Source organism: Talpa occidentalis, unplaced genomic scaffold, assembly GCF_014898055.3.
Source record: "Talpa occidentalis isolate TD23 unplaced genomic scaffold, MPIMG_talOcc4v2.1 talOcc4.16, whole genome shotgun sequence".
NCBI classification, from domain to species: domain Eukaryota; kingdom Metazoa; phylum Chordata; class Mammalia; order Eulipotyphla; family Talpidae; genus Talpa; species Talpa occidentalis.
This window is the reverse complement of record NW_023601653.1, coordinates 14,559,027-14,581,565: the sequence shown is the minus strand read 5'-3', so window position 1 is coordinate 14,581,565 and position 22,539 is coordinate 14,559,027. Positions and strand designations below refer to the sequence as shown.

Below are 22,539 nucleotides of genomic sequence, written 5' to 3'. Positions count from 1 at the left end.
AGCAGTAATTATCTTTGAAAAAGCAAAGAATCCAACAGGCGAGTAAATTTAATTTTGGAGGATAGTGGGCTATTCCAGGGGGGTATGAATCAATTGGGAATCAGATTTGTGGTTGGCTTTGGACAGTATACTCAGGCCTCAGAAAGATGAGTTTATTTGGAGAAACATCTAATGCAACTCAAGTAACTTCATTTTCTTCAGTACTCTCTGGAAATAGAAGGCCAATGAGGCAACAGATGTCCCCATGCTCATCCCCCCGTGCAGTGTATGTGTGTGATGTGCAGCTGTGTGCTGCCATATGGGTGAGCCTACATGGGCACAGCGATGGGTCACTAAGCTGTCTTTCCAGGTCCATGGTTTCACAAGGTGGGTACATGATATTTTCATTCACAGAGGCATCCCATGGTCCCTAGGACTGTTCTCAGGTCAGTATTTCTTTTGTTCTTCCAACATGACTTGCATTTTTACTGTCTCACCACCTTTGTTTATGATTCCATTGCTTCTTTTATAATTGGCCTCATTCTACTGTTTATACAAGTCCTACCCAAGGCTGCTTCCTCCAGAGAGCCTTCCCTGATGACTCCAGCGCATAACCCTCTCTTTCATTTGATTAATTAATTTTTAACTGGGCAAACATTGGGATGTCCCCATCAGGTATTACCATCACAGTGCATCTACCACCAACATGCCCGTACTCCACCACCACAAGCTATTATGTCTCCTTCCCTCTGTTTTTTCCCTTTCTGCAACCCCTTCCCTCTTGGCGCCTCAGTTCTGCAGTCAGCTATCAAGGGTTAGTTTTTCAGCTTGTCTTTATCTGACTATTAATTTAGTTACTTTATATTCCACATATCAGTGACACCATCTGGTATTTAAAAAGATAAACTCATGCCATTTGCAGCAACTGGGATGGAGCTTGCATGGATAATGCTAAGCAAAATAAGTCTGTAGGAGATAGACCTCTCTCACTTTCTTCTCAGGATTCAGAACTTCATAGATTCTACCACTCAGTTCTCCCATAGTTACTTTCTGTGCTGTGGAAACACTTACACTGTTGTTCTTTATTGTTATTTGAGTGTGTATTGCTATTTAGCTATTAAGTATACTAGTCTTAGCTCCCTGAGTAGATTGTAGGATCTTTAAGGGGAGTCTGTATTATGTCTCTCTGTAGTTTCTACCATAATTAGCACAGTTTGACGAGTGTAGTAGGCATTCAATAGGTGTTTCCTTAGGAATGAATGGATAAATTTCCCAGGAACCCATTCAAAAAGATTTTTCTGGGAGCCCCTTCACAATTTGTATCGACTTTTTACTTTAGATTCTCAACGCATGCTAGAAGATACTAAGTGCAGATTTAAAACATAGAGTTATATTTTAAAATGCAACAGGATTTGTTGTGTGCATTTGTTAATAGACATCATAGCATTTCTTTATAGCCTAGATGCACATTGAGGTTAGTTATCCTTGAGGCCAAAGCTACTATACTCTTGGGTATTCAAATATTCTCATAAAAATGATCACAATTCGATCAACCATAATTGAGGGAACATTTTATTGCTGGGAGCAGGTGGGTGTCCTTGAGTGTATTTCTTAGGGGAAGCACCAAACACAATCTAATTCCTTTGAATCCCAAAGTGCTATTCCAATTGCATGCACTACTTTGTGGCCACTAAGTCTGAAAGCCTCAGTTCTTTGAGAGTATATGCAGTCCATTAATCAAGGTCAGTGGTAAGTGTGAACTAAGGTGATATAACTTTCCAAGAACCTTTGAGCTATTTGCTATAATGTCACTGAGATAGGTGGGTTACAGGTATTTTGGGGTTCCTACTATGATTCGTGCAAGCATTTTCCTATATCCAGGCACAAGGAAGACTGGCAATTTCTGTGTATTACAGCATTGTCAGTATAGTAAGTCCTCAGGTTGTCACTAGGTTCTTGGAAAGTGGCTTCAAGCAAAAACAATGTATAACTAAAACAATTTTACCATAGACTATAAACAAGAATTAAATTCCTAGAGCATATTTCTGGCCCCCAAAACATCACCAAACTATTAAATAAAGACCCCAAAGTCTTCTAATATTAAACAATAATTTGTATTCATTCATTTTCTGAGCCACTTACTCTAGTTCAGGGTCAGAGAGGCAGAGATTATCCAAGCAGTTCAAGGCATAAGGCAGGGACCAGCCTGGGGCAGGACACCCTTCCCTCACAAGGCCACTCACACTTACACTGGGGCAATTTCATACACCAGCTAACCTAATGTGCACATCTTTGTTCCTCCCAGTGGGAGGAAACTGGAGACCCAGGGAGAAGCCACAGGGATGTGGGAGAGAATGTGCAAACTCCACATGGACTGTGGTCCTGGCCAGGAATTGATTTCCCCCACATCAACCATATGAAAAATGACGTTGAACCAAATGACATTATTTGCAGACCTGCTGTAATTCCAAAGTGCCAGCTAAATGGAACAAGAACTCTTATTACAATCATGATTCATTGCCACTGAAAGCACACAGCTAGCCTTAATCTAATTCTCACCATGACTTTCTGAACAGGTAGTACTATCTCCTATGTGCATTTGGGAAACTAATGCTCTGGAGGTTAAGTGAGTAGCCCATGATCTCACACCATATGAGAACAGGTCAGACTATGAAGCAACTCTGTGTCTTACAGTGAAATTGCATTTTCATTTCCCATTGAATATAAAGATTATAAATCTCAAATATGCCCGCCTAAATTCCTGCAATTCTACTCTATTTTCTTTTTTTTTTTAAAGATTTATTTATTTTTATACAAGAACCGGGGTACAGGCCAGATGCGTGGGAGGGTGAGAGAATTCACCAGAGACAGAGCAGGGAACAGAACAGGCAGACTGAAGAAATACACTGCTGAGGGGAGCAGCGGGCAAGACAGGAGAGGTCTGCGTGGCTGTGTGGGATTCTTGCCTGCCAGCCGGGATTGAACCCACATTGCAGAGGCTGCGGACAGCTTCACAGTGCAGCATGCAACCAACTGCCTGCACCACCAGGGAGGCCCTCTACTCTATTTTCCTAGTAAATTCTCATCTCCATTTTCTGATAGGACTATTAATATCTTCCCATCTTCAAATGGCCCATGTCCTTATAGCATAATTCACTAGAAAAATAGAAACCATTTCAAGAAAGGTATTTCCATATTCATATCCCATGTACAAATAACATGGTACCTATCCTCTCTGTTTTCCCTCTGTTATAACGGACATCCCCATCACAGACAATGCCTCCACTTGTCTCCAGATCCCGACCTCTCTCACCCTTATTCCTTCAGCTGATTCCTCTCTCTTCTTCAATATCAACAACTCCCTTTCTACCTGATCATTCCTTTTAATGACTCCAGTCTCTCCTGTTTGAAAAAAATTCCTTCCTTTGACACCAAAAAAGCTACTTTCTTATTTCTGTGTTCCCATTTGCAACAAACTTCTTTCAAGAGTTGTCTACTGCTTCTTCAGTCCAGGGCAAGGTGGCTTCTGAACTCGCACAGGTCAAGTTCTCAGTGGTCTCTATGCTGCTAAATCCTGTGTCCACCTCTCTTATCGCACAGGATCTATCATCATCATTCTATCCAATGAGTGCTTTCTCATGGGGCGAATTTTGGGGGAAGGATCATTCTACTTTCAGAGACTTTGAGTCTCAGGGATTAGTTCAGTACAGGAAACAGAAAACTATTGCCTTTTTTGAAATAAGTGAAGTCACCTTAGGGTAAAATGTGGGGTGAGAACAACAAGCAACAACAAATATTGGCAAGGATGAGGTGAAAAAGGAACTCTCCTACATTGCTGGTGGGACTGCAAACTGGTCCAACCTTATGGAAAGCTGTCTGGAGGTTCCTCAGTCTACTAAAAACGGAGCTACCACACGACCTGGCAATTCCACTACAAGGGATCTACCCAAAGGACACAAAAACAGTGATTCAAAAGAACACTACGTTTATTGCAGCACTATTTATAGTAGGTAAAACCTGGAAACAACCCAAATACCCCCAAATGGATGACTGGATCAAGAAGATGTGGTATATATACACAATGGAATATTATTCAGCAATCAAAAAAGATAAACTCATGCCATTTGCAGCAATGTGGATGGAGCTAGAAGGAATTATGCTCAGTGAAATAAGCCAGAAGGAAAAAGAAAAATATTGGATGGTTTCATTTATAGCAGGAATATAGGGGAACCAAATAAGACACCAGTGTAAAACGGTACAAAACACAACAAAGCAAAAACAGACAATTATCAATCAGAGACATCGTGCAGGGGAGGAGGAGGGAGAGGGATCAGAGGGAGGGAGGGAGGAGCATAGGGGACTGAGGTGATGGTGCACAGGTGCATTGGGGAAGGAAACTCTATGGGGACTACACCTGAGGGGGTGGAGGGAAGCAAATATTGTTTAAAAATGAACAATGATGTAAAAATAATAATAAAAAATAAAATAGTAATAATAAAAAACATGTGGGGGGAGAACACGGATAAATCTACACCCTAAGGAACAGGCAGAGGTAGGGAGATCCACAAACGAACCAAGGAGTAGTATGTGCCAAAGATATAAGGTGGAAAAGAAGGTTTAACAGAAACAAAGACAACAGAATGATGATGTATACAAGGACTGGGAAGGTATATTGTATTTAGCAACTAAAAGTTTATTTGTCACCATTTATAAATAATTTCAGGATGCTTCACACAAACTGTTTTAAGACCTGATTATTTCGAGTTGAAGGGCAAGTCTGCAAGTGTAGACCTTTTTTTTGAGAAGCTTGGTAGTAAAAGAAGGAGAGTAATCAGGTAGCAACTAGAGCAGACATAGGATTGAGAGAACATTATGAAAGAAATTAGGTTGTGTGTGAACTTTTTCAGAGATTTCAGAGAATAAGGCTTACTTAATGTCAAACTATTTATGGTAGAAATGAAAAGAGTATTTATTTTAGACTCCTGCATTAAGATTATATATATGCAAGAGTTTTAAAGACTATAAAGTACAAGAAGAATTTAACACGGTATTCTTATTTCCACTATACCATAAGCACTAATAGGAAGTAAATGGATTATGTTTTTTTTGACTGCATAACATATCCTTCATCCCCTCCAAAAAAAAAAAAAAAAGGATCCTCATTGGTATTCATTCAGCAGTTCTTAAATGACTGAATTGGTAGATAGGCGAAGCAAGCTTTGCTCGATTCTTTTAGGAAGAGAGGGATTTCTGGAGTGGCTGCTAGCCAGCCTGTATGTTCCTATTCACTTGCCCTGAATTAGCAGGGCTATATAATTATATGGGCCTGGTGAATACTAAATGCTCAGTTCCCTCTTCAAAGGGTTATTCCTTACTTATAAAATAATGTACACTATAACTCCTCAAATACATTTGAGATACTTCAGATTCTAGGTCTCTTATTCCAAGATCTTCTTCAGAACTCTGGAAGGAAAAACCTAATTCTTATTGCCAGCCATATAAACAGATATTGGCTTATAAATCCAAGATGTTTCAAAATGCTTTGGATATGAATCAACTGTTCATTCTGAAAGAGTTTGTAAAGTTTAACAATCTGAAATTTAATTTCATGGACTCAAGGGGCAGAAATGAATGACCTGATATTCAGAGGCTTATATTAAATATTCACTATATTTTTCTCTATTCCTAATGTACCTCTATAATTTATAAGTAGAGGCATAAGAGCTAGAGTTTCTAACTACTCTTTTAGATCACATGTTCTTAAGTGAAAGGATAATTGCCACCGACTATGATGTGAACGTTGCACATGGACCAGACTAGGGGGATCTGGGAAGATGTCAGGGACATGTACACAATGACCTGTAAGGTACTGCTCAATGTCTCCCTGGGTTTTCCCGTAGGTAAAAGTTGGTAGCCATTCCTAGTAACAATTCAGTACACCTTAGAAAGGATTGTACTGAAAGGTCAATTGCATTGTCCATGAACACTGCTCCTGGATGCAGCTTCTCCTGCAGCTTCTCCCGAATGACTCCCATTCTGAAGGTCTCATGGTTTGAGGACAAACTTGACCTGGAGAACCAAATGTATTTCTGTAGCCTTGGGTGTGATAGGGTATTTCCTTTGCTTAGAATGCCTGATCTCGGTACAAGGCAAAGATTTCCTTCTCTCTCAATTCTCTTCTTGGGACTTTTCCAACTCATCAACCTTGCCAGAAGGAAGAATGCTTATGCTACTTTTGTTTGTCCAGAAGGCATCCCTTTATCAGCTCGCCTACATATATGTTGCCCCAGAGACTCTCATTGACATTTTTTTGAGTTTGGACTTGACCTGGGTTTGAATCTTGAGTGCTTTGGGCCAGATATTTAGTCTCTCTCTAGTTAAATTTTATCATTTGTAAAACTGGGATAACACTACATATTTTATAACACTTGTGGAAGAGGTAAATATAATGTATGTAAAAAGGATATAATAAGATCTCTATGAACAGTAGTTATATTATAAAATTATTTATATTTTCTTTCCTTCCCACAAAACATTACTTATTTAATCATCTACTCCCTTGGGTTTCTTGAAATCAAATATGTATCAATAGTAAGAGGGCAAAGACATGAGCATGTCTTATAAATTTGATTTATTTAAGGGACAGCAGAAGCTGCAAAGTTAATCAGAAATAATGCAAGGGTAGAGAGGTAAGAAATTTTTGGTTATAGCTTTGCTGATTTCATATAACTGGTAATGTGAACTTATCTATGATTACTCATTCAGGAAAAACTATGTGTTATCAGGAAGGTTGAAGTTATCATTGATGAAATCATAAACTAAGATTCTTTAGACATTTAAATCTCATTAAAGTCTCAAGCAGATTGACTTTAAGTCAATCAAGGACATATTTGGGGGACTGTCATGGCATGTGTTTGGCAATGTGTGGATACACACTTGCACATACATTTATTGGACACTGTTGTGGGTTCCTTATTGTGCCCCCTCTCTAATTCCAAAGCCCAGTATCTGAGAATGCAACCTTATCTGGAGGTAGAATTTTAACAGAATTAAGTTTAAATGAGGTGACTTTTAACTTAAAATTCCTTATGTCCTTATAAGAAAAGCTAACTTGAACACAAACACACAGGGAAGATAATGTGAAAACCAGGAGAAGATAGCCATCAGTTAACCAAGGCAAATCCTAGAACAGACCTTCCCCCACAGCCCACAAAAGAACTAAACCTTCCCACACCTTGATCTCAGTCTTCAGAGCTGTGAGACAATAAACTTTTGTTGTCATGCTTTGTTACAGCAATCCTAGCAAACCAATACAAGGTCTACTATGGGCTAATGACTGGGAAGATAACACTGAACCCAACACTGTTCTCTCAGGGGAAAGAGTTAGGTAAAGAAGCAGATAATTCAGCTCTGTAGGATAAGTCTACTCCAATAAAGGTGTGTTCAGGGTGTCCTGGAAGGCTAGTGGAGAACAGAGGAGTAATACTAAAGAGCTATTAAAGGCTCCCCAGAAGGAACCTCTGGGAGGGACTTTTTTTTTTTAAGATTTATTTATTTATGTATATAATAGCTGGGATACAGGTCAGAGTTGCAGGAGGGTGAAAGGATTCACCAGAGTGGGAAACAGAACAGGTGGATTGACTGAAATACACTGCTGAGAGGAGCAGTGGGCGAGACAGGAAAGGTCTGCTGCACCATGTGGGTTGCTCCCTGGCCGGCTGGGGATTGAACTAATGATTTAGTAGCTGTGGATTTCTTCACAGTGATGACGCTTAACCCCTTGTGCCACCAAGGAGGGCCTGGGTGGGACTTTTGAAGCAAGCATCTCCCAGGCTAGAATGAGCAAGAATGGATTGTACTGGGTAGAGAACAGTGTATGCCTGTGCGTGCAAAGGGATGGCTTTGTGCACCAAGTGTAGCCCAGTTGGAGGATTATAAGTAACCCAACATCGCCACAGTTCAAGTGGGGTAAACTGAAGCTGGAGAGGTAGACAGAGTCCAGATCAGTAGAGGAAGACTCCCCAGGACTGGTGGAGAGGGCAGGGCTTTGAGGAATGAGTTTTTGGTGACAAGGCATTGGAAGATGGGCTCTGTTAGGTAGGATGGTTTCAAGAAGCAAAGTGAAGGTATATATTTATTTGGCAGTGAGAGATTTAGTCTGGTTAAAGTAGAGGTCCTCTTGAGAAGTAGTGGGGACAAGATGGGTGAAAGGTAAGGAGGACCAGAAGGATGATAAAGTGGGAGTATTTTGAAGACAGGGCCAGTGTCTTGTTCCATGTTGGCAGTTTTACAGGTGCTCTATAAACATTCACTGAATGAATCATAGGAGGGATGATGGAATGGCAAGGTCTTAGTGAATTGAGCAGGGATTTTTAGGTCAAATAGGTTTTAATTTTAAGATTTGGGTAGTGCTGGACAATTTCTTAAATGTGTTGAGTCTCATTTTCTTCATTTACAATATGGGAATACTGGTACTGACAGATATGGTGAGACTTACATAATGAACACAAAATTGAACTGAACTTAAAAATTCCATCTAATCAATATTTATTGAGAAGCTACTATACTATAGACAGGATTAAGGAATACAAAGATAAATAACACCCAATTACTGCCTTGAAGGAACTCACTTTCTAGGTTGGAGGCTGACATCTAAACAGATAACATAATTATAATGCAATATATTAAGGACTGGCCAGGGACTAAGAATGGGGTGCAGAGAAAAAGGGCAGTTACGCAGTCAGAAGACAGAGTATTAGGGAATGCTTCCCTCAGGAAGTGAGGCCTGAGCTGAATCAGGGACAATGTTGCACAGTAGGTGAAGAAGGGAGAAAGGAATTCCAATCAGCGGGAACAACAGCTTCCTTTACAGCTGTGTTTTTCTAGTTCCTATATTTGTGCAGTTCCCTTGCTGAAAATATACTCCAATCTGGTTGGGTAAAGCAAAAACCCCCTCTCCAGCTCATGACAGACTCCTGAAGGCTGTATCTTGTTCTGAATATCCTTGGCTATGGCCAGGTTCTCTTTAAACCAAAAAGTCCTTTAGGAACACTGCTGTAGCCAAGTGCAGCTCTTCTTTCGGAGACTCCTTTTCCCTCCCTCTTTTCATTCGCTGTCTTTTTCTCTTCTCTACTCAAAAACTTGCAGTTTCTACTTATACAGACCATGGGTTATATGTGGAAGTACAGAGGGTCAGAGCATATTTCTAAGTCTTGAGCAGTTCAAAATCAAGTAGAGGGCTCGCAAACTATGGCCCATTTACCAATCTGCCAGTTTTTGTAAATAAAGTTTTATTGATACACAGCCACCCCCATTCATTTATATATTGTCTATGGCCACTTTGATGCAACAACCGCAGAGTTGAGTAGTTGCAACAGAGACCACATGGCCTTCAAAGGCTGATACATCTACTAATGGGCCTTTACAGAACAAGTCTTCCAGCCCCAGTCACAGCATTTATGTGTGACAGAGGTGGTGGAGGTGGATGTGCAGGTGGGAGGTAACAAGATGTGACATGGTGAGTCCCCTTCTTAAGATGGGGACTGCAGAAGAAGGATTCTGAGCGCCTCACACTCAGAGAGGTGGAAGAAGTAATAGCTAAAAGAAGTGGCAACTAAGCTCAGAAGGATAAAAAAGGAATGCTGAGAGGAAGGAAGATCATTTTCAACAGTGAGAGCAGCATGCACAAAGGCCTGGTAATGAAAGCAAAACAGACAGTTCCCTAGAACTATAAAGAGAGGAAATGGGAACAGTTGGGGTCAGAAAATAAGTCAGGGCTAGGTCATAAAGGCCTGATTATGGAAGCCATATTCAGGACTTTGGAAATATAATATCCCATAGGTAAGTGAGAACCTCTGAAGGCTTTAGCAGAGTAGTGCTAAAGCACATATGGGCTTTAGAAAGATTGCTCTGGCTGTAGTGATACATAACATTTGTTAGGCATTTATTCTCTGCCAGGTCTGTGCTCAAATATATTTTGCAGGCACACATATCTATGGAGATGTCTCTTGAGTAGCTGGACAGCACTGGAAATCAGGTGGAAAATGGGGAGCAGTGGGGACAGCTAGAGATCTATGAGAATCAATAGTCTCCATAAGGGATGGACAAGTTGAACACTGGCCACATTGAGAGGCCATAAGAGAATGAGAGTGATTGGCGAAGGCAGGGTAGTGACACAGAACCCAAATCAATATAATAAATACCACATATATTATCAGTAAGGAGTTGCTAGTGAAAATCAGAGTGAAATGGGCAAAGAGAAATAAGTAAGAGAAAAGGGGTTTAGGTGGAGATTTTGCAAAAAACAGGCCACAGCTGATTTAAAGGAGAGCAATTTTAGCGGAAGACTTGGAAAACCAGCTGGATTATAGGGTGAAGGAGGTGACTGGAAATAAGAAAATAGAGGTCATGGCCACTGAACATTTGTTCAAGAGATCTGTCCTTTTAAGAAGTGAAAAAATATGGTTTTGGCTGGATTTCTTAAAATTAGTCTGTAATTCAGTTTCAACAAGTTTTCTCATTCATGAAGTAAATTCCTCACCCCAAATAACTGCCATTTGAAGCAATACTAAAGATTATGCAAATATGCTGCATGTCTGAATTAAAGGCTAATTACGTGAGCACTGGTTAGTGACAGGAGTTGTATCACTGCATTATTAGAAAATGGGGCAGCACATTTTCATGTTTAAAACTGTCATCAGAGTAACTTCCAGGTAGAATTTTTTTTCTTTGACTCAGATTAGAATTGTGGCTAATGTTTTTTTTTTTTTTTTTTCTGGAAGCCATTCTTCTAAAATGGTCATCCCCCATCACCCTCATTTCCAACTTTCTGCTATATAAGCAGTAAGTGTCCTTTCCAGGCTCATGAGACCTACAAGAACAATGAATGCACTGCCAGCACCAATACTGTACATGCACCTTTAAAGAGCTCAAAATACTAAGGAGCAACCCCAAAGTACATTTCTTCCAGCTCCCTCATTAGATTGATTTTACTCTATGAGTAAAACAAATCATGGAGAAGCCATGCAGTGGGCATGGGGAAATCTTACTTTAGTTCTCTCTCACTGCACTGTGAGGCTGTTGCCTGTTATATTGGTAATTAAGTTGTTGTCCAGATGAAGAATGACTTCCTCCTGGCTTTGACTTTTAGATACCAACAGATCTTAAATGCCAGTAGTTGGGGAAAAAATGATTTTTTTTTTTACTTTGCAAAAGTGGGTTTGTAACTGCTGGCCAAAATGAGTTTATAGCTGCATTTTCAATATGAAGCCACCCACTCAACTCAGAGCCCAGAGGGTTTCAGAAATAGGAAGGCGTAGGGACTATGGTGGGTATTTTTCTCTTCTACTTTTAAATCTTAGAAACTTTATAAAATTTTCCTAAACAATATTTGTATAAGAAATCATCATAGAGGTTATTAGTCTTACCCTTTAGGGACAATTTATTTTCTGTGTCACAGCTGAACTTCTAACTTGGATCACAATATCTGCCAAGATACTTAAAAGATCATTTTATCAGGTCAACTGCAAATGGTGCTGTTATTACAGAAAAGTTATATAAAAGTGGAACAGAGAAGTAAGTCCATGAGCAATGCATTGTAAAATGCATTGCAAAATGGAAAGAAGTGTTGGAATTAACTACTTAGAAGTTCGATCTTGCTCAAATCTTTTGCTTAAATGGAGGACTTCCAAATGCTCTGTGGCTCCACCTCAAAGTTGAATAGGTTCTACTGTCTTTGACTCTCAGCAAATTCTTTATGAACACTACCCACCTAAGTGTATAAATAAGTCACTTCATATAAGATGCCTGGTATTTTTACTTTTTACTCTGTAAAAGCTGTATTTGGAGCATTTTAATAATGGTCAAAGTGTCAAAAATCAACCTACATGGCAGTTGCTAGAAACCCAGGAGATGCTAAAAAAATCAACAGGAGATGGTATAATTTCATTATTCCCTCTTTGTGATTAGCATTTACAAATATAACTGTCAGCTAGTTATCATGGTGAGCTTATGAGTCATGCCTCCTCCAAGTAATAAAAACTTCTTAATACAGTCTTCGGGCTATAAATCCACTGTAACACTGCCAGTGTTTTGATGTTAGCAGTGTCTTTATTTTCCTTAACTCCATGCTATGACAAGTTTTACCTCTTACATAGCTTATTGTAATTTGTTGCTGGAAGAACAATGGCCAGTTAAGTAACATGCTGAAGGATGCTGAGTATACTGAAGAGTAGTATCCCTGTGATATAGTATGTGTGCCTGTGTAAGTGTGAATGTATAAAAGAATGTGTATGCAATGTACATGCAAATAATGATAGTCTGAGGGCAACATCGTAACTTGCTTGAAGTCAATAATTCTGCATTGTTCAATTGTTGCATCTCTAGTATTTAACACTGTCCCTAGCACATAGAAAATGTTTCAGAAATGTTTGTTGCATGAATGAATGAAGGGTACTAATGCTCCTATTGATAAAACAAGGTTTCAGCTTAATAATGTGGCCAGGGTTCCATCTCCAACAATCTGTTGTGTATCTAGCATTATGCTAGGAGTAATGAAAAAGGCAAGAACTTGGATTTGAAGAGCTTCCCGTTTAATTGGGGAGACAAGATAATAGACAAGTGAAAACTTCTAATGCTACAGAGTGAATAACGGCATTTCAAATATAATTTCACATCAACTACAACAAGTACATGAGCTCAGAGAACAGAGAGGCTTCTAAGGACTGGAGTCACTAGAGAAAGCTAAATAAACAAGGCAGGAATTGAGTTAAACCTTTGAGGATAAAATATTGGGGGGAAGGAAAGGAAATAGCTGTGGGGTAGGGGTAAGAATGTACAAAAAAAGCCAAGTCATGAAGACAAGGATAGATTGAGACTTAAATTTAGGAAGTAGACATCAACTTGGAAATAAAAACGATGATGACAGAAGCAGATATATTAAGGAAGTAAACAAGATTGCATCTTATATGGTAATTACTTCATGCCTAAACTCTTTGGTGAAAACCAAGTGTAAGGTTGCAACTCAGACACATTCTGTAGGTTGCAAACTCAGTGGAAAATAAATGGGATGTTAGAAGACCCCTGTGGCATTCCCAGAGGCTAGTGGGTAGCAGCTAGACTTGCCTAACTAGGAGAAACTGAAGGTGTGTTGCATCAGAGGGCATGAAAGAGACAGATGGGACCTGGCTAGGTCTTCAGACACAGGAGCCTATGTGGAAGGGACTTTTGATTCCCACAGAGATCAGACTTTCCTAAAGTCTTAGATGACTTGATGTACTTTTGTAGATATTCTTTGGACCAATTTCCATTTATTTTCTATTTTTAGGGAAACAGAAGGGTCAAAACAGTGTGTCCAACTATTCTGTAAACAAAAATTAGATATGTAAAGTTTGGAATTCTCACATTCCAATGTTGAAGAAATTCAACATGAATAAAATCAAGGCAAGGTAGTAAAAAATCAAAGCAGCAGCAATAATTGATAGACATTTTAAAGTTAATGAGGACCCTTCTTTTCTACCCATGTAAGGGAATTATAAGAAATCTATTTTAAAGTTAATCACAGTCATGTGGCTAAATCATCCATATATTGGTTATGTGTGAGAGCACACAGAACAGAATCAGCTAAAGAATCTTTTAAAGTTATCAATAATTTTTTTGAAAGTTTAACCCTTTAAAAACCACATTCATTGATGCACTATTGATTAAATGAAAAATTAACTCTTGAGAACATTTTCTAATAAAGTATAACTATGATGTTTCAACCAACATTAATTATATCCTTTTGATGTCTCTCCTGTCTTGCTCTAAAAAAGCTAATAAGACCTGCACTACATCATGGTTAATAGGAGTGTGGTGCTTGTTGCTTAGGCAACAGGATGAATAAATGCAGGTCAGAATGTGTTTCAAGAAAAACAAAAGCTAGAATATGATACCGAGTAGAGACTAAGCAGAGCTAACCAATTTTTCATTACATTAATGAAATCTTTTTCTTAAAGTGGGCTGATCAGATTAGTGTACTTTAAGTTCATGATTAAATAAATTAGATTATGGAAATCAATAAGTAATTTTTATTCAGGTAGAAATTGATTTTTATGATAATAGTAGCAAATAGATGATATATTGCAATGTATGTATCAATAAGTGGCGACACCATTTTATGATTTGCTTCTTTTCATAATTAACTCCTTAATATGGTAGTTCAAAGTTTAAAAATTATTTTAGTCTCATGAAGAAAGTATTTGATTGACTCATCTGAATTAACTTCTTATTTTCTGGAAAATTATATGCGGTATTGGAATTTAAAAAATAAAGACAATTATCTGTTGAGAAGATCAAACCTTGGTTTTAGCACATATGTCCAAGATTTTTGAAGTACATTTTGGCATACTTATACATAATTCATTCATAAATATTTTCTACAATCTCCAAATGCTTATTTGAAACTTGTTTGATTAACCTTTCAGTTCTAGCCTTTTGAAAAGGGATTGTGTTTGCTCATATGCATTTAACATTCAGAGGAAAATAATGCTGAATTAAAATCTTTCAGAGTGACCCAGTAATCCAGAGAGGCCAAACACGCACCTAACTTCTCATAAATTTGAATGAGGGTTTGAGAAGTGGGAATAAGAAAGTCTTATTTCAAGTAGGGATGAGGGGGTGGGGGAGAAGAATAAATAACTAGGAAAAGACTTTCATTCTGTTTGGTAATTTTTCTAATTCTTACTGGTGTCCTAAATCTGCTCAGTATTTGAGGATAGCAACTGTGCTAGCAATGGAAGAACTTTTACTCTTTTCCTATTTCAATAACCACAATTTTTGTCCTCCTAATCAGTGACAATATATTTAAACACAAGGAAATAATGGGATCTGCCCATCTGATTATTCAAAAACAGACTCATAATCAGCTCTATGTTCTATAATTACTTAGAACTTGCATGTCATGCTACATTGATGTAAGATGTATTCTTTTTTATATTTCGGAACATAGATATTTTTGGAGAAGAAGCAGAAGTTGAACGATTTGAATAATTTTAAAATCTTAAATATTTAAGCTTGGAGAAAAAGAATCTCAAATGGAAATCAAAAAATATGACTAGCTGTCAGGATTTTGTTATCAATTCTATATTAATAAGCATTTTATATAGAAGTGGCCATTAATTTTTTCTATAAGCCATCTGTGTGCTACATGTAGCTCTGTTACGTTATGTACCTCTCTCAAAATTTAGGCATCAATGATGTGTGTGATGGGACCTTAAAGGCAAGGAAAGGTATTAAGGACAGTGACGTAGTTTAACAAGGAAAACTGATGAGCAGAGGGGGCAGGTATGTAAATGATTAGAAAGCTGTACTATGGGTCTGCACAACTCCCCATTCTTATTCCCCAGCTATATGCCCCACAGTGAGAAGTTTGCACACACCAGGTTTACAATGCATGCAGAACAGTATTAGGAAGTACACCAAGGTACTTAGTCGGTCAGTCTTTCTTCAAAATTAACAGTTGGTTGATGGAAGTGTTTGTTTTCCTCTTACAGGAATAAATAATACCTCATTGCTCTCCAATCAGCTAATATAAATAAGTGAACGCTCTCCATAATTGATGATCTCAAGCAGTTTACTAATGCACTAAAGGTCGTCCACACAATTTAAACTGCTTATCAAACAATTATCAGGAAAAAAAAACAATCTTCACACCATACACATAACAGATTGTCTAATTAATCACTAAACGCTGATGTTCCAGTGAAATAATATGTTTTAGGAATCTAGAATTAACTGAGGAATGCTATAATCTAACTGGGTGCTCTAAGCTTATAAATTTATAAAAACCACACGCAGAATGACAGGGAGAATATAAATGTTAATCTTTGATTGCCTATAAATAGTTCTATCACCAGTTCATTCATATAATACATATGTATATGGATGCATAGAGATCTCATTTTTCAGCAAGTGTCTCAACGCACACAGTAAGTTCAGTCCTAAGGGCATCCGATTTTCTGATGCCGTTACATACATAAAATTGACCAGCTTTGGTGCCAATCAGGCTGCCTCTGAGCCGTGTAAGACACATAAGAAGCAAAGACAGACAAAAGGCAGCTCCGTGGACACAGAGAGTATCTTACCATAAACTGCACATTGTCAAATCCATTAGCCATCAGGTGGTTCTCGTACTGAGGTAGCCCAATGCTTTCCAACCATTGTCCCACTGTTTGAACAGGGCATCTGGGTCCTGTAAGAGGATGAAGAGGGAAGCGTTTAAGCAGGGAGTAGCCGTCCACGGGGTAATAGCGGTAGTCCTGGGCTGAGAGGTGGCATTGCCACATCATGCTCCTGGGAAAGTTGCTATCAAAGGAGCCCGCCAGCTTGACAGATTAATGTTCTCAGCGAGAGAGCAAAGTCAGAAGTAAAACATAGTTTGCCAGGCAGGCTGTGGAGTATGACTTGATCCTAGCTCCACATTTCTTACATATTAATCTTTACTACCGACCAGTACGTCATACAGCCCCCAAAACCAGGCAGCAGAAGAAGGCATATCAAGCTGTCAGCTTAGGCTGGTCTGCGTTCTGTGTGATTGTTGGAGTACTCCACAATGCACGGCCGGCAGCCAGAATTCTCTTTATCAAGTACTCCTACACTCATCAGTATGCAGCTCCATGCTCCTGGCTCCCCCTCGCTTGCTCTCCTTCATTACCCAGCCCAGGCTACACCTCGCATTTTCAATAATAGCCATCAGATAAGGCAGATTTTTTTTGTCTGCAAGCTGTAAGCCTGCTGCTGCTGCTTCCTCCTACACACCCATCCAAGCGTCAATCTTGAATGATGAGAGCAGTCAAAACAAATGCAGAAAATAGCAAGATTCAAAAGCAAACCAAAGTGCTTAAATCTGAATTGAATCTTCATACTGGTTATACGTTTCAGAATTATTTGTTGTGGAATTTTACGTTTCCAAAGACACCCGAAAATGCAAAGCTTTAACTGGATCTTATAGCAGCGATCGCTACAGACTCCTTTTCTTCTTGCCTTGCCTTTCTTCCTTAAATGCGGCACAGATAAATGTTTCTGAACTAAAGCTTTACCGTGCTTGGAGAATAATTATTCTTTTTCTTTTACCATGCTCTATCAAAACGAACCTTTCTTAGATAATTTTTCCTCTTTTGAATTACTGCAAAATACAAAAACTGCTTCGCAATTTTGAAGCCAAGATAATTCATTTCTCGTTTGCAGGGTTTCTTCCAAACAAAAATATCATTAGGTACAAGAAATCCTTTTCCCCTCTGATATTTATAGCTGAAACCACTAGGGTTACCATTCTAAATTAGCCATAAAGGTAACATTACTGGACAGAATTTTTTAATAAAGAAGAGACCTAACCAAAAATAATTCAAGAATAACAGATGTAAATGTGTGAGTTTTACTGAATGGCAGAGAGACTGAGTAATTTATTTAATAATTGAGGGAAACCAGAGATTAATAATAGAACCCATAGGACTAGATCATCAGAAAGAATAGACTTTCTTAAGCTTGGAAGAGAACTTGAAGTACGATTAGTCCATCCTCCCCCTCTTAGCGCTGGAATCCCTTGTCATGGTTTCTGGAAGCACATCATCTGACTTAGGCTAGAATACTGTCTGTAGCAGAGCTCTCACTACTTATCAAGAAGCTTCCATTTATCAGAAAGATATTTTACTTGTGCCTGACTCCTAATCACTGGATCCAGCTCTGCTTCTGGAGTCACAGAGGTTGGGAATAGCACATTTTCCTCAGAAAGTGTTTCAAAAATTAAAGACAATGAATGCGCTTTTCCCCAGAATAGAGCTGGAACATAGTAAGTGCTCAATAAATATTTATTCAACAAATGAAACCTCACTTTTTTCCTTTCCCCAGACTTATCTTTCTCTGTCTCATTATTCTTTTTAAGAACACTGTCAACCTCCCTGATACAGAGACATTAAACTTCCAGACACCAAGTGTCCCCTCTGGGAGCTGCTGATTTAATTTCCAAGTTCTAGTTGTCCCTGATCACAGTGCCTTGTACAACCATTCCCTTGGTTCAATTTCCTGGGTCATATTTATGGAATGGCCATGTACTTTGATTCTGTTTTCTTAATTCAGACCTACCTAGTCTGCTACAATAATAGCTATTTCACAGTCATATGTTTCATTTTTCAAATTAATTAATTAATTTTTAATTGAGGTAGCATTTGGTATCACCACCATAGTGCACCCACCACCTATTCATCCATAGTCCACCACCAGAGTCCACTGTGTTTCCTTCCCTCTTTGTTCTTCTCCCAAGTTATTTGTTTTAAAAGTTATATATCCATTAGTGTCAGAATAACCTAAGACGTAGTTTTGATCGTGACTTGTTATTTCAAAAACACTTCCATGTTTCTTCTTCTTGTTGGCTTCAAAATAAATTTCCAACTCCTTTGATGACATTTTGGGGTATTGATGCTCTACTGTAATCATCTAACTTATTTCCCCTTCCCCAAGCTCTCCAGTTCTTGGGGACTACTGGTTGGACTCTGGAGGTAGCCTGTAATCTACCTGGGTTGGTTTTATTATGATCCCACATTTCTGCCCTTTGTTGGCTTTGGATCAGATGACACTTCCTTTATGAAATCTTTTCTGATCCTATTTTAATAGGAACAAATCTCTTTCTTGTCTGATTTAAGTAGAATTTTTAGATTCTCTATTATAATTATAGCAATTTTTTCCTAACATAGTTACTTGTGTACATTTCTTAAATGTAAGACTATATCTTGTTAATATTGCACATGAGAACAGTATGCTCCTGCTAAACTAAATAATTTCTGTTTCACAACCCAAACTTCATAAAGCCCTTCTAACCTCAGACTCAAATTAAAAAAAAAAATCTACCTCATCTCTAAATTCTTTACTTAAAAGAAGAAAACTTGGTTTTTAAATTGAATTTTCAGGTCTGAATTTTTATCATTCTCATCCTCTTTTTTGCTTAATTATAATTTATCCTTGACTGGTTCTGGACCTTTTAAGAAGTTTGAAAAGTTTGTAGCAGATTAGGAATCGATTTTAAGGGATTCTGGTTGCGCAGCATTACCTGTATGACAAGTTGAAAACAAGATGCTGTTTGTCCTCACCCAGCCCTGAAGCTGGTAACAGTGGAGTTAGAGGTAAGTATCATTTACCCTTCTCCTAGGTAATTTTAAACTAAGAGTAGCTGGATAAGCTACAGAAAGACTGAGTAAACATGACAATAATGTTTTGGCTTGATAAAGTATATATGCTGTTTGTCCAGATCCTCAAATCCCATCTCACATCTGAAGGTGGACATCAGGACCAAGTACCTAGAAGTGGTACCACACACTGAAAATAGTTTTGAGAGAGAGAGAATATGAGAATGAATGGGAATTATCTCAAACAGACAAAGGATAGCTTAGAGAAAATCCGGGTTACTGATCACTGACAAAGCTTTATAGAGAGAGTTACTGAATTTTATTCTCTTAACTAGTCAATAATTCAATTTCTCATATGTTGGTAAAATTTGGGTTATAAATCATATGTAGGAGGGAATGAATTGGGAAAGAGGTGGGGTGGGGTAGGTGGTGAGGGAGAGAGGGAGGAAGAAGAAAGACCTTGAGTCATGTTGTTTGTGGTTCTGTTCAAGTATTTCCTTTAAAAGAACCCTGGTTCAGGTCTGAAAATCACTTTTGAATAGTATCTATTTCTTACTTCACTTGAAATAATTTCTTAGAGTCTTAAAATTCCCAAAGAATAACAACATATCATTAGGGAGGCACCTCTATTCAACTAGCTCTGCTCCACGTTCCTAAAGTGAGATAAGAGGAGGGAAAGAAGAGACTCAGAGTTATTCAGGGCTACTATGTCCTACGCACTGTGGTGTGGATTGTTATCCCCGTCTACAGATAAGAAAACTGAAACCAGGGGCTCTCTTTAGTACAGCTTTTAAAAAAAGAATTCTGGAGGTTCCACTTCCTGAAAGGCAATGTGAGGAGCCATGTAGACCCTGTCCCCAGTCAAGGAAACATAACTGGTAAAACCTGTATTTAAACAACAACCATTTAAGGTCTCTGGAAATTATTCTAAGAACATTGGAGGCTGAAGAAATATTCATTCAGGAAAGTCTACTAAACCCTGGTAGGGACAGAGGGAGTGTGTGGCACTTGAGTCACCTGTTCCCTCCCTCCTCTTCAGTCCCCACTTGAGCTTGAAAGAAACTCCACTCTGGGTGGTTATGCCCAAGAGGATGAGGATCTCTCTCCCCCAATTCCCTGCCCCACCTCCTCAACTCCCATCCAGGGGTTATGGTGTCTTATCAAAGGAAAAAGCCCATAGCATTTCCAACACCCTCTCACTAGAAGATGCAGAGGCTGAATTCCAGGTGAGTGTGGCTCAGAGGTCATGGCCAACTTTGTCCATCCATCCCTCAATCATAAAGTGGAGGCCCTATGCCAGTTGCAGTAGACTCAGAATACAAAGACCCTCATCATCCTTGGCCCAGCTTACTTAAGCCCAGAAGGGCAAGCTGAGATGAGACTAACATTGACTACCAGCCTTGCCAATGTCTAGAACAGTGATTCAAATATATTTGTCAAAGGGGTGAGTCAGACACTAAAAACAGAGCTCTAAAGCTCTACCCCAAAGAATTGACTTCATCTGAAATACAGTATGAAGATGTTCAAACTTAAGGGTATTATTAAAAACAATGGTGATTTTTGTGGTAAGCAACTAAATGGGGGCATTAGGACAAACTGAATGGCAGACAAGCTAGTTATAGAGAATCAGGGAAAGAGTGATTTAAGAAATGTCCTGCTAGGGTCAGAACAAACTTCAAGGAATGACCTCAAAAAATAATCCTGCCCAAATTTAATTGGCCAGTACTCTAGAGCAATTTGTATTTCAGAATTGTCAAGAACAAGTGTGCAATCAGCTGGCAGTTAGTGGAGCCTAATATCTGGGTGTGATACCAAGTGAGGCAGACAGTTTAACAGAAAGATTAGGGAAAGATACAAAGACAGCTCTGCTGAAATCATTGTTCTCCCAAGATGACTGTGCACTCGGGCAAGGCTGTACCCTCGAATGGAAAAATACCATATGATATATCCATATCAGGGAATATTATATGGTAATAGAGTAATATCCACTAGATGTTACAACATAGGTGAACCTTGAAAACATACAAAATGGGGCCTCCCTAGTGGCACAAGGGGTTAAGACGCAACCTATGAAGCAATCTGCAACCTTTACAGCACAAGTTCGATCCCTAGCTGGCCAGGGAGCTACCCACATGGCTGGGCATACCTCTCCTGACTTGCCCGCTGCTCCCCTTAGCAGTGTATTTCAGTCAATCTGCCTGTTCTGTTTCCCACTCTGTCTCTGGTGAATCCTCTCATTCCCCATACCTCTGGCCATAGTGGGGCCAGAGTTCTGTACCCCAGTTCTTGGATACCTAAATAAATGTACCCCAGTTCTTGGATACATAAATAAATAAATCTTTAAAAAAAAGAAAAGAAAGCATATGAAATGAAAGAGGCCAGTCAAAATACTATCTATTGTCTAATTACATTTGGAATCAGATATTATGGATATTCCATAAATATCCAGACAAGACAACTCTATAGAGACAGAAAGTAGATAAATAGTTGCCTCAGGTTAGGGGTGGCCAAAAAGGGAAAGAGAGAGGGACTGTTAATGAGCACAGGATCCATTCTTTTCAGAGTGATAAAAGTGTTTTAAAATTGACAATTGCACAGTTCTATGAATTTTCTGAAACCCACTTAATTATACACTTTCAATGGGTGAATTGAATTATATATGTTAAATCTCAATCAGTTTACAAATATCAAATAATGAAAAATAAATTTTCTTTAGATTTACAAGAACACAACACATATGTAAGTGTACACATTGCTATTTTTTTAAAGATTTATTTATTTATGCATACAAGAACTGGGGTACAGGCCACAGGTCAGGGGCAGGGAGTGAGAGGATTCACCAGAGACAAAGTGGGTAGCAGAACAGGTGGATTGACTGAAACACACTGCTGAGGGGAGCAGCGGTCGGGACAGGAAAGGTCTGCTGTGCCATGTGGGTAGCTCCCTGGCCAGGGATTGAACTCATGCTGCAGTGGCTGCAGATAGCTTCATAGTGCTGAATCTTAACTCACTGCACCACCAGGGAGGCCCTGATTGGTTTTTTACACTTGAGTTTTGAGAATCTATATATTCCGGATGTAAGGAATTTCTTAAATTTTTGATTCTCAAATGTTTTCTATAGTGTGCAGACTCTGTCTTTTCATCTTTATCATGCTTCACACAGAACTGAAGACTAAAGTTTCTTTATTTTGAAGAAGTTCAATTTATCATTTTTACTTTTATGGACCATGTCTCTGTGTCTACCCCACTATTTTTAACCTTTAAAATTATTACTTTGAGGGCCTCCCTGGTGGCGAAGCAGTTGAGCGCTGGGCTGTGAAGCTCCCTGCAACCTCTACAGCACCAGTTTGATCCCTGGCTACCGGCGAAGGTCCCACATGGCATGACAGACCTCTCCTGCTGCGCC

General features: G+C 38.9%; 1 protein-coding gene across 1 annotated transcript in view; it reads right to left on the bottom strand.

The window, feature by feature from the left end:
- Positions 1 to 22,539, bottom strand: part of ANKS1B (ankyrin repeat and sterile alpha motif domain containing 1B) — a 793,190-nt gene that overhangs the window by 310,158 nt on the left and 460,493 nt on the right. Inside the window, exon 17 of the mRNA XM_037513805.2 lies at positions 16,101 to 16,207. Coding sequence (XP_037369702.2) covers positions 16,101 to 16,207 — 107 coding nt within the window. The remainder of the gene's footprint in view (positions 1 to 16,100; positions 16,208 to 22,539) is intronic.